Source organism: Empidonax traillii, unplaced genomic scaffold, assembly GCF_003031625.1.
Source record: "Empidonax traillii isolate 1590-97213 ecotype Southwest subspecies unplaced genomic scaffold, ASM303162v1 scaffold388:size1278207, whole genome shotgun sequence".
Taxonomy (NCBI): domain Eukaryota; kingdom Metazoa; phylum Chordata; class Aves; order Passeriformes; family Tyrannidae; genus Empidonax; species Empidonax traillii.
Window position 1 is genome coordinate 85,884 of NW_020955581.1, and position 16,448 is coordinate 102,331.

Below are 16,448 nucleotides of genomic sequence, written 5' to 3' on the forward strand. Positions count from 1 at the left end.
TTTTCAGATTTCATTGAACTACTTCATTGTTAGAAGCTAATTCCTTTTTATTTCTTGATAATACAGCTAAAATATAAGAAATTCAAGAAATGGGAGCTCTTGCAATTTTTTTTTTCAGATTCAGTCTACTTCCCCTGGAAATTAAGCCTTCATTTACAATTGCTAAAAATGCATATGCAAATATTGCTCAGACTATTTGGTATTTTTCAGCTCTGTTTTTCTCTTATTTTCAAGGAACTATATCCCTCATTTGATTTCACAAGTATTGCTATGGGAAATATCACTGAGGGATTTCAGTTTATATTGAGCAAAGACAAAAAGAAATCTGCAAAATATCTATTCTCATGCCCACACATCCACCCAAGATCAAATCTTGAATGAAAATATGAAGACTTATACGTCCTAAAAATGTTTTTCACAGAACACAATATTAATTTTGGACTTTACTGTAAAATGTCCCAGACTCAACTGATTTTAAACCATAATCTAGTAACCACCACACCTTTCTATTAAATTTAGATACTGTTACTCCAGATCATACCGCAAATGTGTTGGTTACTGTAAATTTTATTAATATATATATACATGTACAGGTAAAAAAAAAAAACAACAACCAAACCAAAACAATAAACCCAATATCCTTCTGAACTTGCCCTAAAGAATCTCAGAGCTAACAAACACACAAGCCAACTAATACAAAACTTGTCACATTTGCCTTGGTCAGAAGATTCATTGCTGAGAGAAGGAAGTACTTCTCAGCTTCTTCACAGCATTGCTAGAAGTGAAAATAAAGACTTCATAGCATTTCTAGTTAATCAGAATGTATCATATTTCACTTTTCTTCTCTCCTATTTCTCATCATAGTCCATTTAAATAAGGGAACGTCTCACAAAGATGACCAACAATCTGGTGGTGTCATTTAGCACAATGTAGTTAGAGCTAATTTTATGTTGGTGGAGAACAGGAAAAAAGCCCACTAGTGTACAATTCCTACACCATGTTACAGGTCTACATCTGTGACAGATAACAAAGGATTTCAGCATGCCAAATGTGTTTTGGACTACTGAAACTACATAGGCAGCACCTCAAAACACAGACTCTATGACACTGGTGTGTTTTATACAGTGCTGATTTACCTTTTGCTTGAAAAGCACATTTGCACAAATGGTTCTGCTTCAGAACAAGCAACATTAGGGTGTTCTACAGCAAAGTCATTGGAGTGGGGCACAGCCACAAAGACACCAACAATTGTTCAGCTTATTTCTCCAATTTCAGATGGAATAAAGTATCAGGAAAATAAAGTCTCTACTTTGAAAATTTTCTTATGAAGCTAAAGTATGAATCAATAGCCTCAGACATCCTGGTTTTTAGTAAAAAGCCAGTGAAGCAGAGTCAGGTTTTACAGTTCAGTAATTACCTCACTGTCAACAGACCCCAAGCTTTTTATAGGTATTGCATCATATAGAAAAGCATATTTTACAGGTCTGCATACCAAAACTGATACAAGAAAATGTTACATGGATTTATACCTAACAGGTGTGTTAAAACAAAATCAATATTCATTTCCTTTCTAAACATCTTTTCTTCTATTTGTTGCGACACTTTCTTCTTCCTAAGCAAGCCAGCAAAACAAAACAATTATGGAATTGCTAAGTAGTACTCATTAAATATCCTCTAATCAGTAGCCATTGTATAGATATTTACATCAAAGAATGAATCACCCCAGAACATACAGAAGGACAATCCTCCTGCTTTCTTTAAAGACCTAAGAGCAATGTGCCCACCCTTGGACACTACTCTTTAAAAAAATACAGATTACCAGGAGACTTCCTTCTGAATCTCTCTTTAAATAATGTTACTTATTTTTAGAGTACAAGCTTTCTGGCAGACCACTACACTACCTTTATGCGCAAAACACATTTTTATGATCATGCATTAAGCCCTCATATACAGAGAAGTTTATTACAGAAATGTTTACAGAGCCTCAGCTATCATACACATAAAAGAAATACACCAATATCCACATAAGAATTTAAAAAATATCACTGAAACATACTTTTAAACAGGAAAACATCAGAAAGCCTCCTTCTACAATAATATTATGCACCGTAAAATAGAATCTCACTTTCAATTTTTTCAATTTCCATTTCATCACTCCACATTAATTCCTAACTGGACCATATCTCACACATAACACTCAAACCATTAACTATATTAAATCTGTTTTGGACAGAATAGAAACAGTGCAGCATTTCTGATGTTTTCCATTAATGTAACAAACTACACTGAATAGAACAAAGTAAGTATTGTTTTGCTTTTATTTTTTTCCTTAAATACTTAAACTAACATACACCTGCAATTCGGTAATGAAGGCCCCAATTCAGCCAAGTAGTTAAGCACATGCTTTAGATTCCAACACATACTCAAAAGGTTTATTGAGCAGGGGCAATATTTAAGAGAGATGCAAGATTTTGTGCTCAGCTGTAACTTTAAAATAGAGCTACTGTCCTTAATAACAAATACAGGATTAATGCCTCTTATATAGCACCCCTCAAATCTTTTTATTTTGCATTCTTATTTCAAACTTAGTCCTGAAAGCACAATTTTGTTCTCTCAGCAGCGTTGCAACAGGAAGTAGTATCACTGTTAACCTCGATGACACCTAACCATTAAATTCTCACTAAAGCTGACAGTCCTGTATGACCTCCTAAAATTTTACAAGTAAACAGCCATACTCTGATATACCATTCACCAATGGCCACTGAGGGAGGAGTACAAGCCTGAAAGCTATTCCAGTTAACCATCAGTTCCAGTTTCCTCAAGGATAAAACACAACTACAGAATAGACAAAGCAGAAGACCAAGAGATTACAATACGGGAGATTTTCAGATGCCAAAGGATCAGAAACACCACCTTCTCTAAGCTATCACTGCCACAAAGAGTAGTTCTGGTCTCATTCCTCCCTGCAAACCGTTCAGCAGCAGTGTTGTGGAAAACTGAGGGCTACAGAAGTCATGTGGTTTACAACAGGGAAGCTTAAGCTATGTTAAACAAAGACAAACTGGTGTGTCAGTTGTGTATTTTAAGAGTACATAAAGGTAAAATTAATCACTTGCTCAAGGTGAAATGCCCAGGAATGGAGGTGTACTTGGGTACATGACAGCACATCATATGCAATACAGGAAAAGCTTTGTTGTAAGAAGAATCTTAGCGCACTCTCACTGAGTTCATGCTACTGGGCAACTGTGTGCAATACCTTATCTCTGGGACTTCTGTGTCCCAATACAGACATTCATCTTTTCAACTAAAACATCAATCTATGATATGGTCCACCCATAAAGGACATAACTGTCACTTTTGACACTGAAATGAGGAGACTGGCAACAGTCAAGATTTGAACTGAATTCTTAACTGAATATACTTTCTCTGTCTCATAATACACATGGAAGGGAGAGGGGGAGGAGAAGTGCAACTAAAAAAACCCTCTTGCCTTGTCAGGACACTGCAAGGGCTAACAGAACTCATGAGAACATGATTCAGAAGATGTAGAAAACATTTAATAAAAAATACTACACCCCCAATTGCTAAAAGAAGAGTCAAGAACACCTCCACTTTCAACATCTTCAACGTAAATGTAGGTGGTAGAAGATTCCAGCCACCACCCTCTCTCCCAGAAGTCATTCTATTTCTTTCCGAAGTACGTGGTTGTGCAACAAACCAACAACCTACTCAATTTCTGCTTTGGAGACTTATTATAATCTCATGTTGTTATCCAAAGATCCTTGTGCAGATGTATCATAAGCTAAAATAATACAGTGAATTACACCATCATAGATATAAAGTAATTGCACCTGGTTCAAGTGGCTTTCATTTGAACATACGAAATGATGACAAGATTTCTTATGACAACTGGTTTTCAACGTTTTATGACTAAGCAAGTAACTGTAGCACTTGTGATATTTGCATTTTCTTTAAATGAAATTAAGGTAATTAGGACTAGTCAATGGAATATTATTAACAGTTTTTTGCATGAAGGCAAAAAGAAATAGGCATTGTGAAACACTGCTAAGTCTCATGCAGGGAAGGGTAACTAGACATATAAAATGTGCTAAAAATCAAAAATATATAAATGTTTCACAATTTTTTTGATGCATGCAATAGTACTGAAGTTATCATATGCAAACACCAAAACTCCACATTGATGCCACTTGTCCACCTCACTCAATATGAAAGCTACTCATCTCCCACCACCTCAGGATGTCATGACAGATCAGAGAACAAAAACTAAGACAACTTGAATATCAATATTAGAAAGAAATGCCTCTTTGTCCTTTAATTAAACAGTAAAGCTGTGCACTTCAATTGCTCTGGAAATCCCAGTACATGCCTCTTTATGCTTAGTAAAGAGTACCTCATTTCTACCATCATCTATAATGTACTATTAGACTTGCTGGAAGATAAGTCCACACAATAAAAGCATACTTAAACTAAAACTCTCTATTATTTGACACAGAGAAATTATGCTCAAGCATACTGATAAGGGCAGAGAAACAAGTAGCAAAGTCCAGAAAAACACAGATTTAAGCACCAAAGAATTAAAAGCAAACAGTTTAATACAACTGTTTGCAGAATAAAGACAAAATATGTTAATCTGACAAATCAAGATCCCATTAGACAAAATAACTGCATTCAAATGCACGTGATCTTGGTTTCTCTCTTCAAAAACAAGGGCTTAGTAAGTTCCCTGAAATTTCTCTACAATAGAAAATAAATCATAGATCTGAAGTTCCAGAAGAGTATTTAAGTGATGGACCAACTTAAAATTTCTATGAACAGCTACAACATTTACAACAGCACTTTGAGCAGCATATCATTCCAGAAGAATCAAGCAGCTCAGATAACTAGATCAAGGAATAAACCCCTTTCATTCTGTGTAGAAGTAACTGAATTAATTCCTAAATGGACTTAATTCAAAATGGAAACAATTAAAATCTTCTATCTCAATACAAGTTAAAATTGGAAAAAAGAAGGAAGCACAATATGATACACCTTCAAATATATTTTTCCCCTTATACCAGAAAAACTAGTCATCATTACTGCTTTTAGACAAAGTTCTAATGGGACAGACCTTTCTAAGTAGATCTTTGTACATTTACTGTAATCCTGCCTCAAGCACATGGAAAAGAACTTTAAAATATTTCCCTGAGGTACCAAAGACATTGGTACCACTCAAAAGCATGTTTTCTTTGGGGTTTTAGAGTTTGTTTTTTCACTTCACATTCAGTATCAGTACTTGCAAGTGATTCAATGTAGGCAAGCATTTGCCTTATACACACACGAAGCACCAGAAAGAAAGAGATATTTTTGCACTTTAATTTAGGGACATCAATGCAGGTTACGTTCAGCAAGCTATTACCCTTTGCCCCAAAAGCCATCCTTAAAATCCTTAAGAAGAATCCAGAAACCTTGAAATATCTGCTGGAGGAGCTCTTAAGCTTTTCATCAGTGTGCCGCAGAATGCCATTAGTTTATTGACAATTAAAAGAAAGCACAAGTAGTGCACTGTAGTAGTATATACTAATTTGATCAACCCTAGGGGTTGACTTTCTGAGACTATCAATAAAAAGCTGCAAAAGGAAAGAACAAGTTGTGGAACAGGTTTGAAAGCAGTAATACCTTTTGTCAGTAATACTGACACACAATACCCTCATTATATTTACATCTCTTCTATTTTTAAATCCCTTAATGAGATCTATAAATCAGAAAAACACTCCATTTTTCTCTATAACAGAAAAATGCTTCACAGAACTCTATGTTTTTATTCTTAAATTGAAGTGAGATTTGAAGCAATTATGTCAAATAGGTTTCACCTGCTTCTGCCCCAAAGTGTTGTAACAGTGGTACGGACTTCTGCACAGCAAATTTTAAAAAACATTAGTAAACTACCTCTGCTTTTGGATTTCTCAATATAAAAGGCATTATACATATTTGACAAAAAAATTCATTGTACATAATGGTGTTTTTCTTTATGTGATCTCATTCCTTCCTGTCAAGTATACAGTTTGTTCAAAATCACAAAGTCTTAAGACAGACATTTCCTCTTATAAATTATTCAGCCATGTAGCTTTATCTTTTTTGTTTTCCAGTTTGCTTTTTCCCTTCACTTTGATTACAGTTTACAGTCTCTGTAACAAACACTAACATCTCTTGCCTCTTTTTGTAGGTCATTTCCTATATATTACAAATGGCACTTTCTTGAACATATTTAATGCAGAGGTAAACTATGCTGCTTGGGTAAATTCCTTATTAAAAATCCTTTTGCAACTCTTGTGTGCCTTCAGTTATTTCAGTGATTTAATAACAGTTAACTTCAGAGCATAGCTCCATGACAAACCATACTGATTGAAACCGGCGCTGCTACAATCCTAAACTTTGCCACCTTCCTTCGATCCATTTTCCCACTCCGTGCCTAACATGGATTGATATTTTCTTTCAGAAAACCAACCTGGTAGATAATTATTTAATTCACTGTGATAGTTTAGCACTCAGGACCAACTCACTGAACATTTAAGGTCAGGCTGGATAGGGCTCTGAGCCACCAGATCTAGTTGAAAACGTCTCTCCTTATTGCAGGGGGGGTGGACTAAATAACGTTTAAAGGTACCTTCTAACTCAAAACATTCTATGAAATAAAAAATCTTCTCTTTACAGCAAAATGCTTAGCAAAAGGATGCCTATACTGTCAGTAACACTAAACGTTTTCCTATGCTCTTCTGTATCCTAATATTCCCACCTTTTCTCAACAGGAATTAAATTCCCTGAAATTTTTAGTATACTCATTATAAAACAAGTCCTTGGAACCCAATAAATGGAAAATTTACCTCCTAGAGGAAATTATTTCAGTCCTTTGAGGCAATACTCCTCAACCTGAGAAAGCCACAACCACATTCACCAACCCAATTCATTGGCTGCCACTGAGATGATTTAGTTAGATGTCATCTGAACAGAAGCTGTCTGGACTTGAAGGCAGACTCCCTTCTCTTTCCCTCCCCACTGCCTCTCAGTACCTAGCTGTTTTTCCACAAAGTTGTTAGGAAAACTTTCCCAGAATAATCAAGTGCTACCCATGGGAGTCTGCCTCATTATTTCCCAATACATCATTAACTCGCTAATTTGATACCATCTATAGTGCAAGCTGTAAGACTGGACCAGACGAGCTTGCTTTTTAAAGTCTTCCCTTACTTGAGGTGTTAGCCAAGATCTTTCAGTGTAAATGTACATAATCTTATCTTTAGGCACGTTACCCTATCATACATTGTAAACAGAGCTTATAGTTTATTAGCATTATGTAAACAACACTGATAAGAAGAAATTATTAATTTTCCCAAGATGGACTTAGTTTTAAACAACAACTCAATGTTGTTACAAAATAAAACTGAGTTTGCACAGACTACTGAATGTTTCCTTATATGTATATCATAACATATTAACACCTACAGTAAAAGTTCTCACACAATAACCACTGTTAAAAAATATGATGGTAGCAATTCCATATGACAATTTAAAACCTTACAAAACTGCAGTGGGAAACACACAAATAGCAACAGATCCTTAAAACATAACACAGCCCTGGATCAAAAGCAAGTCAAATAAACCAGACAGCAGTTGAGAAGTGACAAGAGAAGAACTTCTGGTTTATGGGGTTTTTTTTACCAAGTTTGGTATGTTTGCTGTAATGTTGTCAAATATAAGTCAATTTATTACCTAGTCATTTCCTATTCAACAACAATTTTTTGAAATATAAAAATATTTTTTGAGAAGTTTATAACTATCTGTCTCTATCCTTTCTCAACACTTTGGAGTCACAAAATAGAGACCATATTTACATATAATTAAAACACTTGAAAGGACCAAATACCATACACACAGAATCAGAATGGAAATTATAAAAAATTATAAAAATTATAAAAAAATATAAAAATACAAAACTATTATAATTACACTTTTCAAAAATAAGCTTACCCAAATTTCTCTTACAGTTTTTAGAGTTAAACCCAAGATTTTGAACCATTCCACATTTCATATAACAGGTAAGCTCTACTGCATGAGGCTATATATTTACAAGGTCAGCAGGTTAAAAAAAAATCAGATAGTGGGAAGTTCTGCTACTTGATAACTTCCCTACATGAGAAATTCAGACATATTTTGAGCAGAAAAATAAAGCTTCCCTGACATCATTCAGAAATGAAACAGAACATCCAGAATTCTCTGTAACCAATAACAGCCAAAGGAGTCTCCCACCAGTTAGGAGGGGAAAAAAAAAAAAAAATCACAGCTCAGACTTGTGTGGGAAGTTTTAGGGTTCTGGTTGAACGGTACAAATACTGGCACTGCCCTTACAAGCTCATCATAAAAAATGATTATGAGAAAAAGGAATTAAATTATCAATACACCTTATGACTTCAAATTCCTTTCTCTCAACCTGAGATGGAAATTGCATAACCAATTAGAAGAATTCTGTAAAGCCCTCTGAAAGGAAAAAAATTATCAGTAAGCAATTTTTGAAAGTAAACTTTTTTTTAGAATTGGATTGATAAATTTTGCAAAAATAAAATGGCCTTCAATAAACATCCCAGTCAATTGTTAGACAAAGAAAAATACTTAAAAATTAAAAGCATTCACTCTGCAACTAAAACTAGCTGCCAGTGAAAGCAACATTCACCTCATAAAATAAGCACACAATCAGCTAAAACATGCAAAACAAAAAAAGTTGAAAATAAGAGCAATTTTTACCTCCTCTGCATTTTACATTACAAAGTGGGAGCAAAAAAATTCCACAGTTGAAATCCTCTGTACCAGTCTCTCCTTTTTTTCTCCATTCTCTCAAATGACAAACATTTCAGAAGCGATAGCAGTCTTGCTTTGAATGAAGTTTCTAGAATAATTCTATATATGTGGAAAGCAGGTTCCAACAACATAAATAAGAACAGAAACTCAGTTTGACATAAAGGTCTTAGTAAGAAATAAGGCAGTGTTCACACAGATAGTCCCTGGGTTCTAAGTTAAATAGAGGAAAGAGATTCATCACAGAAGCAAAAACAGACTTGTCCAAAAAGAAACTTTTACTTTCAACTGACATGCAAGAGTGGACAGTTCTGAACTTATATACAGTCTTCAGTATAGGGCAGTTTTAAAATGCCAACTGGTATCTCCATGAGAAGATTTGAGTTCTTAAAATCCATTCAAAATAAAAACACATGGTCCTACGGACCCCGAAGCACTGGTATACAATTAGACATATATAATTTTTACCAAGTAACACAAGTCAAATTATGAAACATAAATCTCAGTTTGCAAACAAATTAGTTATCCCAAAGCACAAAAGAGCTAAAGAGGCAGTGTAGCAGAGAACAGCTCTTAAAGAAAACATAGCAACTACTGAATCAATAAACCTCTGCGTAAGACATGAACTGTAATATGAAGTCACTATTTTGTGTAAACCAGAATCAACTTTTAAGTTACATATTACCTATTATCTTGTTCCAAAAAGTTCTAACTTCCTCCCTCCACCCTCAAAAATATCATAAGCCAAGGTAAACTAATTTAGCTAGCAGCCTAACACAATAGGTTTTCAGAACTAAAGATTTCAACAGACAAGTCCTTGCCTGGAGTTGCAGACTGGTATAATGAATCTACCACAATGATCTATTATAAGGAAACTGTAATTTGGTATATGAATAAACAAGCTACTCTTAGTTGGTCGTGTGAATACCTGAGAGGTTCAATGTTCTGGCAGGGATTTTATTTATTTATTAAAAGAAAAAGGCATGTGCTAGTCAATATGATTACAACTCTGCTTATCAATCTCTGTCAAAAGCAAGACCGTTTTCTTTGGGTGACTGCCATATTTATTTCCCTCCACACATGGTTTTTAATAAAGAATGAAGTTCTTGTATGGTGTCCCTTAAGACCTGTCAAATATTGCAACAGAATTGCAGACTTATGTACATTTATGGCACCAACACATAAATCCCATTGGCTAAGTTTATCTTTTATAAGCAAGACAAAGATCAGTTTACATTACAAGAAAGTTTAAATCCAAAGCCCAAAGACCTCCCACAATATAATACACTGTTTTAAACAAGTATAATATTTAAACAGGTTCACAATTTCATTAATTAAAGAACACATACAAGGGAGGAGAACATAAAACAAAAAGAAACAACCTACCCCCTGTAATTCAAAGGTGATTGCACAGTGATAATGTAAAGATAACTGCCTTGGCCTATGACACATCTGAACTCTCAATATTAAATGTTGGTTTATTGAGTCAGTGACCTTTTAGAGTGACCTTTTTAAGAGTCAGTGACCTTTAACCTCCATGTGCAGACTCCCTCATCAATGGTTTTCATTTAAGATAACTATTCTTGCTAAATAAGAATTTTCTTCTCAATGTACAATTTTCAGACCACTCCTCTACAACATTCTGTCACCACATAATCCACCCGTAAGGAATTAATCACTAAATGGATGGGTAGTTCAGGCAGAGATCAAAAAACCAGGATTGCTGGGCTTCTATCCCCCACTTTGTAACCAATTTTTAACATGCTCTTCAGTAAACACAATCTTACTGTGAAGGTGTATGCATCTATAAAAATTAAGATATATTATGCTGTACCAACCAACAGAGGTAATTCCAAGTTTAAATGTTCAGAAAAACACGTGAAATTGTCAAAGGAAAGCGATGTGCCATTGACTTAAAAGATTTTTAAAACAAAATATTGAACTGTCTGATGAGTCTTAGTTGTTCGCAGATCATTGCTTAAAATTAAGCTTCAATATTTTGCCCATTTTCTTTCATTTCTAGCACCAAAATTACTTTAGTATTTCCATTTCTTACACAATATTTTCTGTGCACTCCACAGACAGGCAGACCTGGTTTATATAGACAAATGGATTAGTATTAAAGACTAGACTAAGACTACTTCCTAATTTCACAGCGAATAAAGGAAAAAAACCCAACCAAAAACCAATAAACAAAACAACACACATAGTAGCAGCAAGTTTCCTTCATTAACAGAGAAAAAATTATTCATAACAACTGGAGAGGAGATACTAAAAATGTCCTAAGTAAGCCACCTCTCAGAAGCCCATTTCATATAAGCAGTATTACTACCAATGCAGAGTACTTAGTCTGTAAATACGGCAATCCTTATTTAACAAAAATCTGGGCCTCAGATAATTCTAAGGATCAAATTTAATGCATGTGTAGCTGGGATTTACAAGTGCGTCATTTTGTAATTTCTCTTTGAAGATGAGTCTTACACATCTTAAGTTGCCAAGTTTCACATATTTCACATCTTATGAACTTAGTTTGGTTGGGAAAAAAAAAATGAAGTAATGCTCTGTGCACTCAAAAGGATTATATTTTGGCATGACTAAAGTGAACTGCAGCTAGCAATCTTCTAAAGCATTTCACACTGAAAAGTTCATCAGACCTCACAAAAATGAACTTATGTGCAAAATTCATTGCTATGAGGCCCAGAGAGAAGTACTGAAAAACTAGAGTCCTTCAACATATAACAGCATAATTCCCTGTAACTTTTAAAAAAATCTGACATGCGTGAGTGCTTTGAATAAATGAGCTTAATGTATTGCTAAGGACTAATGACACAGCTCCAGAAGTGACAACATCAGTAAAAGATAAATATACAAGTAAGTCATGTCTTCATTGATCTCTATGCCTCTCAACTGCTAAATTTCACCATTCTCATAGCATCAGTGATCAAGAGAGTAAAACTGTCATAATGTGCAGAAACTTTTATCCAAACTAAGAGATCGTGTTTTGATGTAGAATTCTTTACGTATGTCAACTACACTTGAATCAAGAGCCACTTCAAACCAAACTAAAACTGTAAGGTTACGAAATTCTCATCAGTTCCCAGAGTTCAGAAAGCCAGCAAGAATTCCTTAGGTGACAAAAGAAGAAAAAGAGTTGGAACACAATATGAAATCTATACCCCACATACCTTCTGAATTACTTTATTATTTACATATAAAATACGATATTGCCATAAAGAAGTCATGGTCAGGACGACAGCTGTTCACTAGCATAGTATAAAACAGGGCTAACAACTCCCAAGAACCATGAGATCTAGAAAATCTGATCCATGAGATCTAGAAAAGGAGAAGGGATAGTAATGCTCCACTCCGTGGTAATGTCTTCTACGTAAACGACAGCTGTTTGGAAAGTGGAGCTTAACTCCGTAAGAAAGATGAAGACAAGAAAAAAAGACAGCTAAGCCAAGTGGTAGAACCTCAGCAATCCTCTTGTTGCTCACGGAGAAATGTTGCTGGTCAGTAGACACATCACAGCTGAAGCCTCAGCTCTGAAACTGCTAAGTAAGCAAGCACTTCCTATTTTTAGCAAAAAGGCAAGAAGTTCATAAAAAAAAAAAAAACAAACACCACAAAAGAAACAACAGCAGCCAAAACAGCAACTAAAAATAACACTACAAAAACCCTGACAGTTTGGTTTCTTCAACATAGCAAAGTTTCAGAGAATGGATTATCCTGAGCTGGAAGGGACTCACAAGGATCACTGAAGTCCAACTTCAGTGGCCCTGCACAGGACAGTCCCAAGAATAACACCATAGGTCTGAAAGGATTTTCCAAATGCTTCTTGAACTCTGTCAGGCTCAGTGCTGTGACCACTTTCCTGGGGAGCCTGTTCCAGTACCCTCCTGGTTGCCAGGGCACTGCTCACTCATCTTCAACTTGCCATCCACCAGGACCCTCAGGTCCCTTTCCATGGCACTGCTTTCCAGCATCTTATTCTCCAGTCTATATGTACATCTGGGGTTGCCCCATCCCAGGGTGAATTTTTAACTCCCCAAAATTCTGCATCATTTAAAGATTTTTGATATTGCAGATAAGCAGCATTTTACTTCCGGAGAATCTCATGAAATGTTTTTTAGCACTCTGAATCAAAATAGGGGGAACAAAAATGGAAATAGTAAGAGATCAGAAAGTACTTTTTGACAGTTATATCAAAAACCAAAGCAGGAAAATGTGAATGATGAATGCTTAAAAGGAAATGCTAACATGATATTGGCAACAACTTCTTACGACACATGGAAGCTATGGAATGAGTTTTTAAAAATACTCAAGAAAACTGATTATTTCTGTGAATAAAAGTGGTATTATTCTTAGAATTTATAGTCACTGCATTGCCTATGAAAACTCACTAATTATACAAGTCTCCTGAGTGTCTTTAGCTTCTAACTTTGTACTATGTTTTAGCCATGTTCCATGCAATTTAAGAAAAAAAATCCTTCTTAAAATAATCTTAAATCTCCTTCTCCTACCCCAAAGAAAAAAAAAATTTATATGTACTTCAAAAGAACTTACCAAAAATAACTGTCAGCATATTTCTCCAAAGAGAAAGTACTTCTGCATATAGTAACATTTTAATATCATGTTTTATAGAGCAAATGGAAAGCAATTAGTGTTTTCACCACAGGAGACAACATAGTACTGTACTTTGATTTCCTCTGTTGAGATCCACTACATAGCTCAATAGTGAACCATATGCAAAAAATCATAATTAAGTTTACTACAAACATGTAACACTGCAAGTCTTTAGCAGTTTGATCACAGGATTTTACTTATCAAGGTTATTTACTATATTTATATAATAAATCAGGAGGGTTTCAATTAATTGCAAATATATTCTCACACCCTCAACTGAACCATGGATCTTTATGAAGTTCTTCCGTAGCATTATTGCAGTTGTGTAAGTTACATGGTCTAAAGTATAAAATAAAGACTCAGATGGGACTATCACCTACCACACAATATGCTTTTAAAGACTTCAACAAAATGAGCTGACATTTTATCCACACATTTTAAAAGGAAGAAATCAGGACGCATTTAAGACAATCTTTTTGACCACTGGGTGCCACTCTTGTTCTGTGTACAGTAAACTGCCTGACAGTAAGTCACTCTTCTCAGCCTTTTAACTTACTCAGCTTTAAACAACTCTTAATTCTCCTAAACTGAGAGGAAAAATGGAAGAATTTTTACATAAATTTCTATTAAACATTACTTTTCAAAAGCCTTTACTATTGCTTTTAGCCCCAGGAACGCAATTTTGAAAGAAGTATAGTATACACAGACCCTTATGGTATATGGATTTCTTTCATGGTGAGATTATAGAATAACTCAGTTATGTTACATCTAAATAATAATCACATTCAAAGAAATAGATGTATCTACTGCAACTGCGTAGCCCTGTATTGATATTGTTATTAACAGCTTCATATTCAGTTTGCAACATCACAAGACTAAGGCCTTGAGCAAGCTTGTCAGGCTTGCTCTGTCTGAGCTTTTCCTGACCTGCCTGGAGTTGTTTTTTTAACTTGCTGCAGGTTTAATAAGAATATTTCTAACTGACCGGGTGTCTATAGCTAACCTGGTTTACTTTAGTTGAATTTTGTACGGTACAACCATAGTTTTTAATACACAGCAGTAAAACAGAGTTATTGTATGATATTTATGACTAACACCATAATGCAGTATATACAAATATAAGCCTAGTATAATACACATCTTGAGACGTGGAAACGCAGGATGTGGCATATAAAAGCACAGCCATGAGATAACATTCTTAGATTAGACTGTTAATATTTCAGGTATACTAGGAATTTTAAGGTGGGTTTCATCCTTTTCCATAAATTTTGTGTAACATTATCCCGTGCACTTTATTCGCTAACTCAAATAATCCCATATCAAACATCATTCCACTGTATTGTGGCCCCAAGACACTGCAATCACAGAATCAAATAACAGACCTAAGAATTCCCTGAAGTCATCCGAAAACTGTGACTGACCAGAGAGATGCATTAAATTACTTACAGGCCCAGGTTACCATCCTAAACATGTTATCATTATGCCTCCTATCCTTACTAAACACATACTAGAGACTTTCATGCCATACCATTTATTTTATTTCTATTTCAAACAATACAACTAAAAACCACTGTCCACTATTGTCTTTTACTTTGATAGATGTCCTTTCCCTGTCATTGTACTGCTCTGCTCTACCAACTGTTTGGAAAACAAAGTAAAATACCCTAAATATTTCCAGCTTATGCATGGCACTACGATAGTTTTATAAAGTACCTGTACTCAGGCTGCCGACTTGTCGGATGATCATCCCTTGCCCATCTGTATCCTGGTTCATCCTGCAAAACATACATGCAAAACAACTGTGTGACATGTATCTCAATGACGTCAGGTACAGTTAGTTACCACCTAGCTACTTAATGCAAAACCAAAACATTTAATGAGCTAAAAAAACCAGCATTAATCTCTCACACCAAGTATTCTCTCAATTTATTCACTGTACCCCATTTTCTTCCTCTATCAATACTGAAGAGGGTAACTTTGCAGTGCTGTAGAAAACACAAAAACTACAAAAGTTTCTGAAATAAATACAGATGCTTTGACTTAAAAAAAAATTTCCTCTTTGAAATACAAATTACTTCAATAGCTTGAAGTTACAGAATTTCAAACAGCTGGATAGCAGGAGGCAACAATAATAACTTTTACAAGAGACCATAGATTTTGTACTTATGTGCAGCTACTGGAAAAAAAATGCATTCATCATCACAACAGAGTTTAACTAAGTGAACAACTGGGTAAACTAGAAGGATATGTAGAAAACATTCATCAACTTGCATGTGCAAGGACTTAAATAGAAAGATTCTGCAATCATTCTTCCATTCATCCAGGGAACTTTGCACTGCATTACAGAGAGTGTTTCTGGCCATTTTGGTTTTCCCAGTTCACACTCTGGGCTTTCACATCCAAAACCTGGATTTTTTTTCTATTAATTCTATTTCAGTTTGTGATAACAGCAGTAGCACCAGCACTGTCTGAAACAGTACTCTAATTGTTTAGTATTCAAGTATTAATGAAAAAATAAATATCATAAACGGGTGAGAAGAATCACCTTACGTACACCTCGGTGTGGAGGGCCACTTCTTCGGTCATGGGCAAAACTACGACCCTCTTCATAGTCTCTGTACTCAGCGTGGCTGTAATTATCATACCGACTGTAATTCCCATCCCCAGGTCTCTCAAGCAGTGGTGGCTTCTTGGGCAAAACATTTACTATTCTATGGTAATCTCCCTAAACCACAAAACAAACAAAATCACATTGCTTTTAACAGTTGAAAATCTGTAGTGAATAAACAAAACTGAAAATAAATTATTTCTAAATATGGGACTTAAATAATCTTTAAAAAAGAAATTGCACAGGAAACCAATAAACACTAAAAATCATGCCAGTCTGATGGTGGAATAACTTAATAAATCTAATTGGGCACCTCTCAGATTGAAACCTTAGACATTACAAGTTTAATTACAGTGAGAAAATTTTCAAC

The 16,448-nt window shown here is 35.0% G+C and overlaps 1 protein-coding gene across 5 annotated transcripts in view; it reads right to left on the reverse strand.

Annotated features, from left to right (window-relative positions):
- The window catches only part of PPHLN1 (periphilin 1), a 68,050-nt gene that overhangs the window by 43,163 nt on the left and 8,439 nt on the right, over positions 1 to 16,448 (reverse strand). For 3 of the 5 annotated variants that reach the window (XM_027893429.1, XM_027893431.1, XM_027893428.1), the window contains exons 5-6: positions 16,016 to 16,195; positions 15,184 to 15,245 (exon numbers count right to left, since the gene is read on the reverse strand). In XM_027893429.1, the coding sequence (XP_027749230.1) occupies positions 15,184 to 15,245; positions 16,016 to 16,195 (242 nt within the window). The remainder of the gene's footprint in view (positions 1 to 15,183; positions 15,246 to 16,015; positions 16,196 to 16,448) is intronic. The other 2 variants (XM_027893432.1, XM_027893433.1) reach the window with 1 other exon arrangement.